Here is a 17198-nt window from a genome sequence, read left to right as displayed (position 1 = left end):
GGTACTACGGGAAGAGACGAAGAAGTACGTTCAATTTTCAGCTCTGTTGCATAGCTCTTACAACGCCATCACGGAGTAGCTTCCCCCCCCCCTTCCCTATGGCATTTTTATTGAAAAGTCCATCGTAGGCACGTCACATCGCAGCTCAATGTGTGGATTCCATCGCTAGCCATTCGTCATATGTGAAATCATGTTCCATGTGTGTGTGTAAACGCCTTGAACGCCATCGTATGCTCAGAACCCCTCCTTACCGGTCTCTTGAATAGGGCCCATCATACGGTAGCCTCCGTACATTGGTGAAGCGTATCGGGGAGCAGCAGGCAGACCGTAAGGATGCATAGTTTGAGCCGGAGTCGGCGAGAACATTCCCATTGAAGCCATACGGTTCATGACAGAAAAGGTGGGCGGTGTAGCGATGGAAGCTACGTGATGAGGTGGGTAAGCTTGCATTGAAAAGCCTTGGCCATACACGCTCGGTGGAGTGGTCATTTGCTGCATCGCATACATGTTTGGTGGATTGTGGTTCATGCGAGGAGCCGAACAGCGTGTATCGACAAAGTTACGGGTGGTAGTCTGATGGACAGGAGTAGTTGGAGCGAATGCGGTGTGTCGGGGGCGACGAGCTGAGTACTCCTTTGGCTCGACACGAAGCTTGCTGCCACGAACAATGCGCTGTGAAAATCTATGAGCCAATGATATAAAGAATCTGAGCGTGGAATAGACTCACTTCGGCATTGGAAGCACAGTCTGCCTCTTGGGGATTGCTAAATTCGATGAAGCTGAAGATGTTAGCACCGTTAGCTCCTGAATTGGAAGTCAGAGTGAGCTGAAAACCCTGTGTCGCGCATAGAAACCGGCTTACCAAAGGTCTTCTTGATGATATTAATCTGAACGATAGTGCCAAATTCCATGAAAAGCTCTTCCAATTCTTGACGAGTGGTATCATCTGGCAGATTTCCCACGAAAATAGACTTTTGGTCTGCAGCAGATCGAGGTGTAGGGAAGCCACGGATGACAGGAGAGTTATTATTGGGGCCAGGGTGGAGACGTGGTTCGAGAGAAGGAGCCATATGAAGAGAGTATCCAAGAGTATGGTTGGGGAAGCCCTATTTGCTTATTAGGAAAGGCAAATAGATGGGTTAAAAGAGTGAGGAACTTACGCGCAAAGCGTCACGACAGTCGAGATAGTAGGCAAATTTGACATATATGCTCTTGTGGACGTTGTATTTGTCGTGAGTGACGATATCGGTAGAAGCACAATGCTCAATAGGACCATATCGCTCTAGCAACTCGCGAGCTTCGACTTCAGTAATGGCGCTGCCGTCCGATTTGCTGAGGATGACAGCTCCTAGTTCTGAATCAGCATAGGATAGACTGAAAGGGGATACCTAGACCCACGTTCTGCTTTAGCGCGCTCGATTCTGATCTTTCGTCCATCGATAGCGAGGCTGGATGCGCCATTGACTGCGTTGTGCGCGTCCTCAATTCTCTGTACTCACCATTAGCGGGGGCAAAACGCAGCTGCACTCTGTATCCGTGCCTCGAATTGGACGAATGCGAAAGGATGACGATTCTTGTCAAGGCGAACCTTGATGTGACATGGGCCGAAGCAGTCGAAAACTTGATGACAGGAGAGAGCTAGTTGGTCTTCGGTACGTCGATTTGAGAGACTATAGAGGGTTAGTATAACCTTTTCAGGGGGGTTGGTGCATATACTTCGCAACGAAGATCAGAGCATCTGGTGAATAGAGACCCTGAGCATTTGCAGCATTTGGAAGCTGCGCGACACGATCAGGACGAGGGGCAAAGCCATTGTAGCCCAATGGAATTCGAAGATTGCTTGTGATTCGCCGAGCGACAGGGTTTTGGATAGCGGCAGCGAGGTCTTTTGCGGGTTCACTAGCAGTGGAAGCACCAAAGACGTCGTCGTCAGGGCGTGGTTCGATTGGTTTCTGACATTCAAGCACTCCAGAAGAGTCCGTTTTCTTTGAATCGTTGACAGCAAGAGGAGTTTTAGAATCGGAGGCGGGAAAATAATTGTGTAGAGGTACCAACCAACAGCAACTTTCTCTCCGCCCTTTTCCGGCTTGCCAGCGTTTGAATCCTCGTTCGAGCCGTCCATCTCTCCTGGTGGAGAGCGGTTCTGGTTTGTGGTTGCTGGTGTACGAGCCCTATTGCTGCTTAGCGGCAGGGCAGGTATGATCACCGGAGGAGTGGATGATTTCGAAGTAGCGAGATGGGACGTCATTTTCGGGGGAGGGGAGTGGGACAAAGAGGTCATAGAAAGAGATATCAGCCTTTGCAGGAGCAGAAAAGCAGCTAATTAGGGAGAGAATTGCCGTTTCAGCAAAGAAAATGATGTAAACGGGGAGCAAGACAGGCAGCGAAGGCGAGAGAAGTGAAGTCAGAGAGTGAGGAGAGTAGAACCACGTATATAGACAGGGAGGTGTCACTGGAAGATCTTGGCAGTTCACTCGCACTCATTATTGAGGGCCTTGAAAGCTGAAAGAACGTTTATTCTCTCATACGGCTTCCGCATGAGCACTGACAGCCTAGTCTTGTCGATGGAGCGAACCGCTGCCATATTCCATGGACAATCCCTCATTCAGAGCAGAGGGCGTGTGATGGGCGTCGTGAGGGCCACGGGCTCTTCGCTGAGTGTGTGTCCCAACCTACCGTTTGAGTATGGAAACGCTCTATACCCTTTTGACGATGTATAGAGTATGCAAACAGATGCCTCCGGGCCAATCAAACACACACAGACAGTTTATGGTGATAACGAACTCCCACAGCATTGAAGCGCATAGAAGACTTGCAGCGGGAGGAAGAGGAGGCCACAGTTCAACGCAAGTTGCAGGGAAATTTCCCGCCGAATTTGGCAGTTAATGCCGCCGCTTTTGGAGGCGTTTTCCCCTCGATGCCAAGAACGCTAACCTGGTCTGCTATCCTAAATTGACTTCTCAGCATCCCTGGGACCAGAAACGGTCACCTTCAGAAACCGCCAGGGAACATGAAAGAATGGGTACCTTCGACCGCACCGCCCGGAACATGGCGCCTCGAGGACGTGAAGGGAGGGTCCCTCCGGATTTCGACGATTACGTCCGTCAGCTAAATCTCTCCATGCAGGGCCCAAAACGGATCCTTCGATGGAGCCACAGCTCGCTTCCGGGGTGACCTCGCTGTCACGGGACCCCTTGGCGCTTGATCTCGTGACACCAGCAACCGTCCTCTGTGATTTCACGGAGGACTTAGTTGGCATTCGAAGAGGTCCGAAGGACCGTCTGACTATATAGTATCTGAGGGTTACTAGCGTGTTTCGAAGACCCCTGGTCATTACAAACCTTGGCAGATCGTCAAAATGGTCACGTGGGCCACCTATAGTCACAGCCTCCCTCGCCCCATCACACTATCCACCCCATTGAAGCCTCCTTCGCTTTAGCCAGCTTTCCCAGTGAACCTCCGCTTCCATAATACCTCCTACTTGTCTCCTCCGTCGTCTGCGGCTCTTGCGGGTTGGTGGTGGCCGACAATGTTTATAGTCAGAGGAAAGATGTTGAGAAAAAGGATTGTTATCAAACACTTCTAGAATTTTCTTCCTTGTGTCTTAGAACGTACGCAGGAGCGTAGAGTTGGTGAGGTAAAATTATAACAAAAATGGTCTGCCTCCTTAAGACGGTAAATATAGCACGTCGTGTGAACGTGTTGAATTATTGAGAGTGACTTGGTGTATTGGTATCAGCGAGTATCTTATCCCGAAGTTCTCGCCTAGTGGGCGCAGAGCCTCACAGTCATCTGGGTTAGAATAGAAAGTCCCTCCGAGATCTTCAATGATCTTACACCTCTCATCCATATTAAGGCAATTGTTGAGCAGTGACGCTCCCATTCTTAGTTCGTAATGAGCTCGATCCTCCAGGTCGTACTCGAGAACCCAAACTCCCTGTCTCGAGCTCGGCCAGCCGGTTTCGACTCTCTTCGCCAATTTCTTTTTGGCAGCATCACTACCCTCCCCAAGCTCTGCGTCCATCAGCTCAGCCTTAGTCGCCCACCACTGAGACCCAATTCGCCCTAGTCGCTTACAAAACTCGTCTTCTTCGTCGGCGTTCGGTGATCGCTTTGCGTCCTTAAACCAGTCAAGTCCGAGATATAACAGCTCGACGGGTCCAGCTGAGCGGACCAGAATACCGCCGGTGGACGGGTAGCCAAATACTATTGATCCGTTGCGAGGGTTATGTCTTTCCATATTGTTGAAAGTTTGGGGTGGGCAAGAAGGGATATTGATACGTTCGTCGCTGGGAAGTATGGCTCCTTTTTGGGAACGAAACAACGAAGGGAAAAATCCGAGGTCGAAGATTCCCATTCTTTATATCTATTAGCAGACCATGCGAGAGTTGGGAATGTAAGTTGGCAACTTACACAGGCCCTAGGAAGATTGAAACAAGAATAAGTCTACCCAGCATGGCGAAACCAAATTACGATCTCGAGGGAGGCTCGTGACGACTTTGCTAGCCGTGGCAATGAAAGAGGGGCCTTCGGGTTGTCTTGGCGCCCAGACCTCTCTTTCGGAAAGAGAGTTCACCCGGCCGCCCGCCATCCCGTTATCTGGAATGGAGAATCGACGTCTGCGTTCGTCCGAGTGAAATTGTGTCTTGCGAATCGCACTTTCCACTTTCCCCTTTCGCATTGTCGTTCTTAAGCTCTGTTTCGAAGACCACCGTACTACAATCAGCTTAAACAACGAGACAACAGCTGAGAATCCACTTGTAACGTGCTGACGCGCCCCTGTCGCCGGATGACAGCCCATTCCCCCGAGCTGCTAGGGGCTAAGATGGAGGACGCAGCCCCACCTCAACGTTGCAAATTCGAAGTGGAACGCAGGCAGCAATGGAGACTCACTGCCGATTAACTCGTGAGGCATTTTTGTGATTAGACGCAACAGATGCGACACTCAGCTCGCTGCAGCCAGCTGTGCTTCGCCATGTCGTTCTCCACCAGGTTCAAGATGCAGAATCTCGCACCGACGGTGCAGCACGGAGAGCTAAGTGTTAACCACGGCGACTGACGATGTTCGATTTTGACGGCCATCTCTCAGGGCTTCCGCAAGTTCTGGAATAATCGCCAAAGGAGCCCACTACGCGAATTCGTCTTCGCAAGGCGGTATCAGGAGACGCACCGACGCCGATACATTTCAGGACCCTCGTCGAGGCATAGCTGACGGAGGGTCAGTTGAGCCTGCACGTTGCGCGGCCGGTAGAGCCAAATGTGCCATGGAGGAATTGGATATTCGAAGGGGGGCCGAAACGGGCTGCGTCGAGGGTGCATAAGGTCGTGTGTATCTTAAAGGAAGCTGGTGGAGAATCGAAGGGGGGGCCTGATGCGGCAGAGAGGATTCGGGCAGTAACGTGTGACGCACGACGGGTGCATCAGCGCGACGAAGGTGAGAAAGAAAATAGGTTGAAAGAGAGGATTAGGATGGGAAGAGCGTTCTTATAGACGATAAAAGCGGCGACGCGCCAAGCCTGCGACCATACTCGAAATAGCCGAGCCGCCTAAACCGGAGGCGGATTTCCCGGCAACTTACACATTGGGGTTAGCGGAATCACGTGTGACACTAATGACCTCGTCTTCCGTGAATGGACCAGCATGTTATAACAAGCTTCTGTTGGCGACGGCGACGACGGCTATATCCGAGGCTCCTCTGCCCATTGACGGCCATAAAGGGCATCAGCATCAGTGACCTCGACACGATAGGGGAGATGGGTGAAATTCACAACGGCAACCGACCCTAAACATGGACGGACCACCTTACGGATAAGGGTGTGCATCAAGATCAACTGCAATCATGTTCGTGCCTACAGCGAGGCGCTATGCGCCTGGTTTCTGGAAGAAAACGAACAAAGAGCTACAACGAGCGACCAAATTTGGTATGTGAAGATGATTGATCCAGGTGGAGGAGCGAGAGGGGTATGCCGGAGCCACGGTGGTATCTATTGGCCTCCATGAAGGGAGAGAATCCTTTGCAGGCTCAATTTCCAATACATTCTCGAAAGGTGGACTGACTTTGGTGCTTGATAGCTCTCAATCTTGAAGGTCTCAGACTACCTACCGCGCCCTATCCTATCTTCGATTTCGCAGACCCCGAAACTATCACCACATTGAAAACTATGTCCGATCACTCTGTTGGTGGGTTCTCTACAGCGGAACTCACACAAATGCCGGCCGATTCTTCCACGGACCCTCCAACGCCGGCGCATGTGCTATTTCATGGCAACATATCTACGAAACTCCCTGCTAATCGACCGGATGTACAACGGACGGGCTATGCTGCGTGGCGGAACCAAGATCGAGGGCGAACCCTGTTTGGGGAGCTGTTTTGGAACGTGGATTCATACATGTATCTGGCCTTACGAGTGAAGAGTGACGGGAGAAAATACTTTGTGAACATACAGACGGACTCGATTGTGGAATCGGACCTCCATCAGCATCGATTATACACTAAATACCACAAGGGCGCGGAGGGACCTGATGATCCTGGGCAATGGGAGACTGTTTGGATCAAGCTACATGAATTTGTCCGAACCAACCACGGCGTTGTCACAGAACCGCAGTCAGAAATGCTTCGGCAAAAGGTAAAGAGCTTTGGAATTGGTCTCATTGACAGAAAACCTGGCCCATTTGAGCTCGGAATTGCTGCGATGTGGGCAACTAATCTCAACGAAAGAGGTCAGGTTGATGGGCGCACCGGTTGGGAAGATGGGGATCAAGGCAGTGCAAGGTTGGCGGAAGTAACGGAGGAAAGGCTCGCACAAAAGCTTGAAGAGAAGAGAAAAATGCCACAAGAGAAGAAAAAGCTTTAGTGAACGGGTGCCGCAATTTCGTAAAGTCAGAACTAATGATACTTCGGCGGCACGATGATGGACAGACCTTGCTACTGGACTGCAAAGAGAGGATGGAGGTTGCCCTGGACATTTGAGAACGCGAAGCGATCGTGACACGAATACAGATGACCTCACTACTTCAGGTTTTGCAGAGCCTCCTGCAGAGATATATCTGTCAGGATCTCGAATGCTTCAACGTACTTGGCACGAGTAGCTTCGACCACATCGTCCGGCATGGACACACCCTCCTTACCCTTCAATCCATTCTTCGTTAACCAATCTCGCAGGAACTGTTTATCAAAACTGTCCTGGCTCTGACCAACCTTGTATGCAGCTTTGGACCAGAATCTCGAGCTGTCTGGAGTCAGGACTTCATCAACAAGGACGACTTCATCCGTCTCCTCGTCTAAACCGAATTCGAGTTTTGTGTCCGCAATGATGATTCCCTTCTCTTTGGCATATTCTCTTGCAGCCTTGTAGATTTTGAGAGCCAGGTCTTCGATGCGCTTTGCATACTTCTCGCCTACGATCTGTGCCGCCTGCTCTGTCGAAATGTTTTCATCATGTCGGCCCAATTCAGCCTTTGTGCTGGGGGTGTATATTGGCTCGGGGAATTGCTCTGACTCCTGCAAACCTGCAGGCATCTTCTTTCCGTTCACCTCACCGGTCTCCTTGTAGGATGACCATGCGGATCCTGTGATGTATCCTCGAACAATCGCTTCGAGCGGAAATACCTTGAGTTTGCGCACCAGCATGCTTCGCCCTTTTAATTGAGGAACTTTGTCTTTCGGGACTGCAGATGGGAGATCGAGGGAAATGAAATGAGTCTTGAGGTCTGGGATTTGGGTCTGTAGGTACTGGAACCAATGTGCAGTCATGAGAGTAAGAATCAATCCTTTGTTCGGTACACCCTACCCCGGAAAGATCTATTGGTGAGCTGCCAGAGAAGGTTTGTAGAGAGTGAGGCGCACATTTTTCATAATTACGTCGTACGCAGATATTCTGTCAGAGGCCACGAAGAGAAGGGACTTTGAGTCGACATTGTAGAGCTCTCGCACTTTTCCGGAAGCCACCAGTGGTAAGGCATCGCTAAGGTCTGGACTAACAAATGCCATACCGAATTGCAGTCTACAGTACCGAATATGTCTTCATGCAAATTAGTTTGGGAATTGGACTTCCCTGCCAACCGCGAATACAAAAAACAAAACAAACCGAGTCTCCCTTCGATAGGGCAGGTCTGCCGAACGCGTTCTCCAAAGACAAAAACCCCATGGCACTCGAATTTACTTTCGATCAAGACATAGTGTAGGGAAGATGTGGTGAACCAGGAGAGACGTTCCATGAATGGACATGAAATCTCCATCGTGCTCTCATAAGAGCAAAACAGACTTCTCGCCAATGCCTGCCACAAGATGAGTCGTTATCTCACCCCTGGGAAAATCACCTTGATGGTGGTTGCTTTGCTCTATGCAGAGGATCTTGTGCCAACATCTGAAGCCACGACGGTATTGGCCCTTCTCCTCAATCAGATTTTACCTGCTGGTAAACCACTCGCCTTGGAAGGGGAGCAACCGGAGTTCGAGCATGCCATTCCGACATCAATTTTCGAATCTACTCTCGCCAACCGTCCGTCTGCAAGACCAGGAAGATCTCTGTACGATCTCTTGCTGAAGCGATTGTGGACCATCGACTGCTCTCATGCCCTCGATGCCTTTATCTCTAACCTCCCATGTCTTCTGACTAAGTCGAGAGAGCAACTCTTAAGGGAAAGGGAAACCGGAGAAGAATCCGATCAAATCCACGGCCGCATTCTCCGTACTTCCCCGTTAGGTGCTTTTATTCGTCGTTGTCATCTGGAATACACGAGACTGCAATTCCAGGACTGCCTTACCCTATGGCAGGACTTTATCTTGTACAGACTTCCTACCCGTCAGGCGTACGACAAGAAAAATCCTCACGATGGAAAAACTGCACTCGACGTCAACCTGACCGATATGGGTATTGATGTATCCCACCCTCTCACGCAATTAATATATGGAAGGCTCGCTGAAAATGAACAAAAGCATCATGGAGCTTTTAGCATGTACGATGTCGAAAAGCTAATGGAATTTCAAGTATCCGAGCTGCAACGACTTGGGGGCAGACTGCCAGACGGAATGAAAACAAAACTCAATCACATGTCTAGAGCGGGCACCATCATTCCGAAGCTGGGACACTACTTGAACTTTCTCGATTCATGGCGAGCAGGAGATTATTCGTCGGCGTTCGACAACTTACATCGATATTTTGATTATGCCATGCAAAGCAGAGAGCGAGCTTTCTATCAATATGCATTGCTCAATCTTGCCATTCTCCAGGCCGACTTTGGTTGTCATGCGGAGGCCCTTTCTGCCATGCAAGAAGCAATCGCCACAGCTCGAGAAAACAAAGATATACCCTGTTTGAATTTCTGTATGAGCTGGGTGTATCATTTTGGACGATCATTTCCGGCTGAAACGAATGCTGTCCGTGACAGTGGCATCCTCGGCAGCGAGGTCGAGGGGCTGGCCTTTCTCAAATCCAGAGCGAAGGATGCGGAAATGTGGAGTCTCTTGAGCACCACTCTTTTGAGCGAAGCAAAACTCGGTCTTCAGCATGGAGACAGCGTTGCAACAGTCTTCGAAAATATTGCCAAAGCGTCACATCTCAACATTATCAGGTCGGCGCAGAGCATCACGGGGCCGACGCTGCTGATGAAAAGTGCTGCGTATGGCAGGGTTGGGCTCACTCATCTAGCCTGGTGGTGTGGACAGGCTTTTCTTCTATGCCATGTCAAAGATGCGCCACTCGAAGACTTGCTGAAATGTAGTTGCAGAATCGCAAGCCTTCTTGTTCAACAAGGGCGATACGCCGAAGCCGACGAGATGCTCAAGAATGTTCCAGCACATGTTCTACGCGTGTTAAAGTTCCAGAACTATTTAGCGTTCTACACGGGCCTGTTGAAAGTGCGTAGGTATCTGCATCGGGATGACCTAGACGCTGCCGAACACTTGGTCGATCGACTAAGAGGACAAGGAACGCCAGATATCGAAACGGCATTTGCTCTGTCAGTGCTGGAGATTGAGCTTCTGATGCGGAGACGCGTTCTCGATAAGGCTCTCGAGTCTATTAAATTGCTGTCGCAAAGGGCAAACGGTGAGATCAATGACGTCGCTGTTCATACTCGGCTGTTGGTTCTCAAGGCTAGGATTCTGGCTGAAAGCGGCCATCCACTGAAAGGCTTTACTCTCGTGACGCGGGCAGCTCAGATTGCATATCGCGGAAGGGTTTTGCCTTTGCTGTGGGAATCAATTGGAACACTTGCCACTATTCTCAACGATATGCGAGAATTCCACGCCGCCGATGATTTACTCGTGTCTATCATGCCCCAGGTGCTTGAGTGTCAAGACTGTGGTCTTGCAGCTCGATCTTATTCCACCCTCGCGGATGCCAATATGGGTTTGGCTGGTGCGGAAGTGGATAAATCGACGAAGCAGAAGGAGTTTATCAGCAGAGCTATGGAAAATATTGACCATGCATACGTGCAATTCAGATATGTGGAGGACTTGAGAGGTCAGCTCGAAATGTTGAAGAAGAAGGCCACCATCATGCACTGGCGAGGTGATCTGGTGTTGGCTAACGATATTGCGACTCAATATCTTGAGCTTCAGAGACAATATGAATCTCAGCGCGTTTAAAAATTGAGGATGATTGGCATTCTCAACGAGGCCATCGTCAGAGGTTCAAGTGTACGAAATATCAATTGAGGCGTCGTGCCCCATTTTGCGCTATGGACTTTGCCGCGTCTTGATTGAATATTTACATAGGAGGTGAATCATGCCCCCTCCCTCCAAGTTGACTCCGTGCATTTGATTTAGGTTTGCTTGTCTTTCTTGTGGTAGTTGACCTTGTCATTCCAGAACAGAGTCTGCAGAAGCAGCGTCATTAGCAAACCGGGTTCTTCACCAAATGCTGGGAAAATGAGCTGACCTTGTCACCGTCTCCCCAGAAGAAGTTCCTTGTTCGGATATTCTGGTATGGATATTCAACTCGTTCTTCCAAAGGTGGCAGATGTTTCCAGTGCTCCCAATGCTCGTTCCACAGGTTCCAGGCGTTGATGCTTCCGAGGATCAGGCAGGGAATGACGACACTATAATACGTTAGACAAGCTTCGCTCGCTGTAGGAAGTGTCGTCGGCAGAGCATACTACATCGCAAGCTTACGCCAGAGATCTGTGACAAGTTAGTGTTCACAACTCTTTTCCTCAACCGACTCTCCGACTCACCACTGGTAGCAGCAGCATGAGCTTTTACAGCAGCTCTTTCTCGGTTGAAAGCATTATCGGCGGTTCCGACCAGTTTGGTTCCTCCCTGACCTGGAGGTGGAGGGGTGCTGCTGGCGAGTCGTCGTTGTAGGGTCGATCGAAGGACAGGTCGGAATGTTAAGGGACGTAGCTGCTGCGCAAAGCGCAGGCCAACACGTTGAAAAGACATAATGAGGTTGTTCGGAGCGGAGAGAGATAAAGAGAGAGCAAGTTGCTGCCGTCCTCGATCAATTCTCAGTCCATTAGTTGAGGTGCAGTGACAGAACCAGTAACGGAGCTTCGGCTGTGCTTGGCAGGTTTGGGCCAATGGTTGTTTTGTATGGTAAGGTGGTGTGAGAGCCGGCGTGAGACTAGCATTCAAATGACACAAATACGAGCAAGACTGGCGGGAAGCATTCAACCATAATACGGTAATGACGAGGTAAATCTTGCCGCGCTTTCCCATGTCGAGACAAATTTCAAAGTGAGCTTCGCAGCCGAAAGCTCCTCGACTTCAATATTCGCTCTTCCCTCTTCAATTGACCGAACCCACCCCCTCTCCACTCCTTCAAGCCGGCTCTGCAGCTCCATTCCAGCTGGCTCTGGTCAGCCTGTGATCGAAACACATCTGCAGACCTTCGTTGCCAACATGTCAGCTACAATGTTTCGCACGACCGCAGTCCGTTCCCTCCCGCGATCTTTCACAACCTTTCAAGCTACGGCCCCGCGAGCGAGTCTCTATAACAATGTCCTTAGAGCATCCTTGAGAACCTCTGCCCGCCCAGTGAAAGCTGCACCCGTACTAGCCCTGGCTGTCGCCAAACCGGCACAGAGATCCCTCATCCGTTACGCCCATAATGCTGCTTTTTTCGATGCCAAAAAACGCGAGGCAGAACTGCTGCAAATGACACTGCAACCGGTTCCTGAGATGGTGTCTTCAGGGTCATCGACTCGATTAATTACTGGTGAGCATGGAACGAAGTCGGAAGAAGAGGATGTGGATATGATGGCCGGTATTCGCAGTGATTTTGTGCGTTATGGCCGATACCTTGTGTCCTATTCTCCTACTGATATCAAGAGTAGAACACGATCAAGGAAACTTTCAGCTTGCAGGAGATCCCTCGGGAAGCCCTTTACGTCGGTTTGGCTGGTGTCATTCCTTACCTCGCAACATCTCTCACCACGGTGTACTTGTCGTTTGATATCCAATATGCGGCAACTCATGGCCAAGGCTTTCTTATGTCTGGCGAGATGGCTGAGAATCTTTTACACATCATCGAGCCAATTCAGCTCGGCTATGGTGCCTCGGTACGTCATCTTTCCGGCCGAATTGGTTTTTGTGTGTTGCTGACTAGCATCAAAGATCATCTCTTTTCTGGGAGCCATTCACTGGGGCCTTGAATGGGCCGGGTTTGGTGGCTATAAAGGCTATCCAAGATATTCAATGGGCATCATCGCTACGGCTGTGGCATGGCCAACCCTCTTGCTCCCTGTAGAGGTTGGCTTGATCGCCCAATTCTTGGCGTTCACCTTCTTGTACTATAACGACGCTCGAGCAGCTCACAGGGGCTGGGCGCCTTCCTGGTACGGAGTCTACCGATTTGTTCTCACCTTCATCGTCGGTGCCAGCATTGTCGTGTCGTTGATCGGACGTGGTCAAATCGCTGACCTGATCACCCGACCACCTGGACCTGCCGACCGGATGAGGGCTTTCCGACAAAAACAGTTGGAGGAACTGGAGCCAGAGCCGGAGCCTGAAGCTGAGGGTGCTGAGGAGGAAGAAGCAGAGGAATAGAGAAGCACATCTGCAGTCTTTCAGACGAGAACCGAGGTCGAGAGAGTTCCCAAGCTGCTGATTTGTTTGCAGGGCCAATCATGTACATATCCATGCAGGAACATTGAAATATTCCTTTTGTCAAATTCACTCTTTCTCTGGCCAAGTCTCGACGTATCTGACCTGAGCGACATATTACAAATTCGAAGGCGATGCAATCGGCTTCTAGAGTCTCGGGGACACAGTCATACGATCCGAGGGGTGGGTGTGCGACATGTCATTTACGTACTCGTAAAAGTCTTGTTCCTCTTATCTGGCTGCCGAGTTCAGCTGTGAGCCCGCATTTTTGCTCGGTGATCGATTTGGTATGAGGAAACATTTCAGCCGCTTGGGCTGTCGGGAAAGGGAAAGAGATGGAATGCCATTTTGAAGCTTTTGGAGCATTAGCGTGTTGCATCATACAGTATTCCCAACTCCCTTGTCTAACAAACTTTGCATAATCCCCTTGCCTCCCCTCCACCACAGTCAAGTACTTCCATGGCCCCAGGCACGCAAGGACCACATTTTTCCATATTCCAACTGTCACTGCTTCTGCGGTGCTTCTGATTCATACATCAGGATAAACCCCGACACTCGGAAAGTGTTGAGTGAGTGGTCATGATCTTAGAAAGGATAAATTTGATTTTCTATGGCGCATGTCCATTGCTATGCTGCCCCGTGTTCAGCCTCGTACTTTTCGATCCGAGACTCCCAATCCTTTCTCAAGATCTCCATTTTCTTCCACACCTCTGCGCCCTCGACGATGAAATTCTCGACATCTCTGTTGGTCGCGTCCGTGGCACCTCTCTTCCGTCCCACTTGGCCGCCCCACCATTTCTCCTGGAAAGGCTTGCCGGTGCCATTGAGACCCCAACCTTCAACGTCCGTCACTCGGATCGAGGACTTGCCCAGTCGGTTGCATGACGAGCCCCATTTGCAGGGTCCGCCCAGCTCGCCTGTGGCTTCTACTTCTTTGACTTTGATCTCGGCAGGGGATGCGAGAGCTAGCCATGTGGCTGATGCTGCGCCCAGGTATGGGTTCACATTGGCCCATGGGGATCCACACCACCGCGCAAGGTAGATGCTTAATCGGTAGCATTCGTGGATAATCCAATAAAGGCTGATGATTGTCGTCGTGCAGACCCCTGGGTGGAAGAGATGGAAGACTGGCTCAGACTGGCTGGGCCGTTGGACTCCTATGTTCATCGAAGGAGGTGGCGTGGTGAAGCTCTTCACTTGGCTGGTCGTTGCAGGCTGATTGTCAGCAGTCAGTGCCAGAATATCTGTCAAACGCTTCGAGTGTTCGTAAGCCGCATCGGATCTTAACCCTTGGTGGTCGTCGGGGTTGTAGTGATGCGCACTACACTCAATTGAGGACGACCAGATGAGTTTGCCTGGCGATTCGGGGGAACATGCCCGGAAGAGGGGCATAAGCCAATGGACCAGCATGTAGTGCCCGAATGTGTTTGCGCAGAATACCTCTCCGAGTATGGGCTCTTCGTCAGCAGGAGTCTGTTGTGGCAGTTGTCGTTGTGCTATCAGTCCCACCAGGCCCAGTTTGAATGTCGGCCATGTTGTACTTTGTCTTATGCTTGTCAAGACCGTGTACATGGTCAGCGGCCAGTTCAGGCCGGACCAGCCTCCAATACCAGCATTTAGCACGATCGCATTGAGATGAGGAAGGTCTGAGGCTAAGAGCTTTCGACAGAGAGAGCGGATAGAGAGAAGGCTTGTCAATTCGACGTTTTCGGGCTGGAAGTAAATCTGGCGGTCGGATTTGGTACTTGCACGTCTGGACAAGTGTTTCTCGAGCACCGACAGAGTCTCAGAGCCCTTTTGTTTGCTTCTCGTCGTGAAGATGATGGTGAGAGAACCACTACCGGAGTTTGGGGGTGCGAGGAATTCGTCAATGAGACGGCAGCAGATACCTAGGCCTAGACCGCTTAAGCGAGGGTGGGATGTCAATAACGTTCTAATTCACGCAGCTGCCACGCAGATTGCGGTAGGATAAAGGAAACATTACCTGTTTGCGCCTGTGACCAGGACGTACTGGTTCTCGATCGTCATCTGTGAGAAGCTCGCATGGAGCTGGCCATGTTTACAGACTACATCCCTTGGAGTCTGTTTTGAGGTTCAAGTTTTTATCTGGATCATCCTGCGTTAGTGGCCCGATTCGGTTGAAAAATGTTCTCCTGAGTTTCACCGCTGTGATTGGCCAGCCTTGTTGCGCAGATCCTCAGAGGGTCTAAACCGTATTTGGTTCAGGGCCGGCAATGACCGAGAATTTGTACTTCTGCCCCCCCTTTACACCGGTCAATTTTTGTTCGGTTCTGCCGCATGCTTGGACTGAATACTGGACTCCCGCTTTTGCGAGGAGACATCTCCTCTCTACAGCTAAGGGAGGGGTATTATTCAAGCCGTCTCTTTGGGACAAATGGAATAAATTTTTCAGCCATCTCTCCAAGCATCGCAATTTGATTCAAACCTTCGCCACCCATCACCTCAGGTTGGACCGGAAAAGAATGGTATTATTGCAAGAGCACGATGACTGGGTTCATGGCAGCTTCAACCGGTGCATTCCCTTCACTGTCAAAGGGGAGGGAGAGACTCGGTCAACGCTTTATGATCAGATTTCCACTCCCGTATCATGTCGGTGAAGCTTTTTGGCCCAGAAATGCGGACAAGAAGCTTCGATATGAAGTCGTAGCCTCCATCTAGCTACAAGAAAATTGCCTTAATGTTCCGATCGCAGCGTTATTCAGATTCAGTTTGTCGACGGGGCAACAGGTATGTAGGGTGGATTTTAGACTAAACGATTCTCTAATCAGTGCCAAAGTTTATGCCTCATTGAAGGTCTACCAATTGTCACTCGCTGGCTCCACTATCTCCGCCACATGTTGCCGTCTTGGTTCAAACATCCACTTCCCTCTCGACAAATCCGCCACCGAAATGAACCCGAGAGAGCGAAGAAGTCAGACATCAGCCACATGCTGCTGGAATTCATCGATGGCTGTCAAGATGTGATGCCTTGGTGCACATGGAAAGAGAAACACCAGGACGTACAATTACGGAAGAATTTGTTCCGAAGCCTCTCTCAGATCCTGCTACAGCTTCCCTATGTACCATTGCCATGCATCGCATCCTTTCTGATTGATGACAGTGGATATTTGTGTTTAACAAACAGGCCGCTCCTGCCTGATATGCACGAATTGGAGAACGAAGAAATCCCCGTCAACATCCCACGAAATCTTCCTTTTCCAATGGTCGACTCGTCCACTACCGACATTTTTTCTCTTCATTTTAGCAGGCCAAAGTATCAATCAAACGCATTTGCTGATTTAGAGGATGGTTTGTATCGAATGGCAGCCCTGACAACAGTGAAGGCAACATCTCGCCATTTCTTCTTGGCCGAACTTCAGCGAGATCCCTTCGTGTTCAGTCTGACTGACATACACCAAAACAACTTATTTGTCGACGAAAAGTGGCAAATTTGCCCGTGATCGGCTCGCCGGAGGGCCCCAAATAGTGCACAAAAGAGTACCCATCCATCTATATAGGTGCGAGGCGACATCGACTTCAGCACTCAGGAAGTCGAATAAGGGTATCTTGCGCAACGCAATCTATATTCACGTGACCCCCCCCTTTTTGACCACGACGCCCCAAATATGTTTGCTCATTGATAGCTAGCAGCAGGCGGTGTAAAATGCATTTACACAGCCTCGCTCAGATAGGCATCCATTGGTCTGAACCAGGGTTCCCTGGCGCCGAACATTTCTTTTGTCCGAGCTGGCCTCACAATAGGGCCATGTGACTTGATGTGAGTGTCTCTTTGTTCCATAGCATTCGCACCCATCCATATGAGATAGTCCTACGTAGTAGGATTCATATCATATTGCGCTCCTTCGCTGCCCGCACCGTGATACTCGGTGCGTATGGCTAGGACTAGAAAAGGGTGAACCGAAGCACAAGAAGCCGGAGTGGAGAAGAGAGAAAGGACTGATCTATTAATTAGTGGCACGTGTGAAAGTAACGACATGGCTTTGCTCGAATTTGCAGCCAGTTTTGGCAGAGTTCACCTCTGTCTGTAGCAGACCGTCATCGGCGTCGTTACGGAAGCTCCCCATTGGTTTGCACAACACAATTGAGATATATACTTTGAGTTGCCACACCTCCCCAAGCCGCAAGCTTC

General features: G+C 50.3%; 8 protein-coding genes across 8 annotated transcripts; 3 read left to right on the top strand and 5 right to left on the bottom strand.

The window, feature by feature from the left end:
* Nucleotides 1–234: 234 nt before the first annotated feature.
* Z518_06062 (uncharacterized protein) lies at nucleotides 235–2248 on the bottom strand (the record flags this gene model as incomplete). Its single annotated transcript, XM_013416872.1, has 8 exons — nucleotides 235–672; nucleotides 728–804; nucleotides 863–1106; nucleotides 1161–1348; nucleotides 1399–1494; nucleotides 1528–1670; nucleotides 1717–1985; nucleotides 2060–2248. The coding sequence occupies 8 exons, from the start codon at nucleotides 2246–2248 to the stop codon at nucleotides 235–237; spliced, it is 1644 nt and encodes a 547-aa protein (XP_013272326.1).
* Nucleotides 2249–3667: 1419 nt separating this feature from the next.
* On the bottom strand, nucleotides 3668–4457 carry Z518_06061 (uncharacterized protein; the record flags this gene model as incomplete). The annotated part of the gene is made up of 2 exons (XM_013416871.1): nucleotides 3668–4358; nucleotides 4414–4457. 2 exons carry the CDS (start codon nucleotides 4455–4457, stop codon nucleotides 3668–3670), a joined length of 735 nt encoding a protein of 244 aa, XP_013272325.1.
* Nucleotides 4458–5839: 1382 nt separating this feature from the next.
* Z518_06060 (uncharacterized protein) lies at nucleotides 5840–6854 on the top strand (the record flags this gene model as incomplete). Its single annotated transcript, XM_013416870.1, has 2 exons — nucleotides 5840–5921; nucleotides 6073–6854. 2 exons carry the CDS (start codon nucleotides 5840–5842, stop codon nucleotides 6852–6854), a joined length of 864 nt encoding a protein of 287 aa, XP_013272324.1.
* Nucleotides 6855–7009: 155 nt separating this feature from the next.
* Nucleotides 7010–7990, bottom strand: Z518_06059 (phosphoribosylaminoimidazolesuccinocarboxamide synthase; the record flags this gene model as incomplete). Its single annotated transcript, XM_013416869.1, has 2 exons — nucleotides 7010–7786; nucleotides 7847–7990. The coding sequence occupies 2 exons, from the start codon at nucleotides 7988–7990 to the stop codon at nucleotides 7010–7012; spliced, it is 921 nt and encodes a 306-aa protein (XP_013272323.1).
* Nucleotides 7991–8287: 297 nt separating this feature from the next.
* On the top strand, nucleotides 8288–10591 carry Z518_06058 (uncharacterized protein; the record flags this gene model as incomplete). Its single annotated transcript, XM_013416868.1, has 1 exon — nucleotides 8288–10591. One exon carries the CDS (start codon nucleotides 8288–8290, stop codon nucleotides 10589–10591), a length of 2304 nt encoding a protein of 767 aa, XP_013272322.1.
* A 176-nt stretch (nucleotides 10592–10767) lies between these two features.
* Nucleotides 10768–11386, bottom strand: Z518_06057 (uncharacterized protein; the record flags this gene model as incomplete). The annotated part of the gene is made up of 4 exons (XM_013416867.1): nucleotides 10768–10821; nucleotides 10884–11043; nucleotides 11101–11125; nucleotides 11179–11386. The coding sequence occupies 4 exons, from the start codon at nucleotides 11384–11386 to the stop codon at nucleotides 10768–10770; spliced, it is 447 nt and encodes a 148-aa protein (XP_013272321.1).
* A 459-nt stretch (nucleotides 11387–11845) lies between these two features.
* On the top strand, nucleotides 11846–12991 carry Z518_06056 (uncharacterized protein; the record flags this gene model as incomplete). Its single annotated transcript, XM_013416866.1, has 3 exons — nucleotides 11846–12226; nucleotides 12280–12504; nucleotides 12560–12991. The coding sequence occupies 3 exons, from the start codon at nucleotides 11846–11848 to the stop codon at nucleotides 12989–12991; spliced, it is 1038 nt and encodes a 345-aa protein (XP_013272320.1).
* A 684-nt stretch (nucleotides 12992–13675) lies between these two features.
* Z518_06055 (uncharacterized protein) lies at nucleotides 13676–15076 on the bottom strand (the record flags this gene model as incomplete). The annotated part of the gene is made up of 2 exons (XM_013416865.1): nucleotides 13676–14951; nucleotides 15033–15076. 2 exons carry the CDS (start codon nucleotides 15074–15076, stop codon nucleotides 13676–13678), a joined length of 1320 nt encoding a protein of 439 aa, XP_013272319.1.
* Nucleotides 15077–17198: the final 2122 nt, after the last annotated feature.

This window comes from Rhinocladiella mackenziei (assembly GCF_000835555.1).
Source record: "Rhinocladiella mackenziei CBS 650.93 unplaced genomic scaffold supercont1.4, whole genome shotgun sequence".
NCBI lineage: Eukaryota > Fungi > Ascomycota > Eurotiomycetes > Chaetothyriales > Herpotrichiellaceae > Rhinocladiella > Rhinocladiella mackenziei.
The sequence above is the reverse complement of the archived record's forward strand: the minus strand, read 5'-3'. Positions and strand labels throughout refer to the sequence as shown.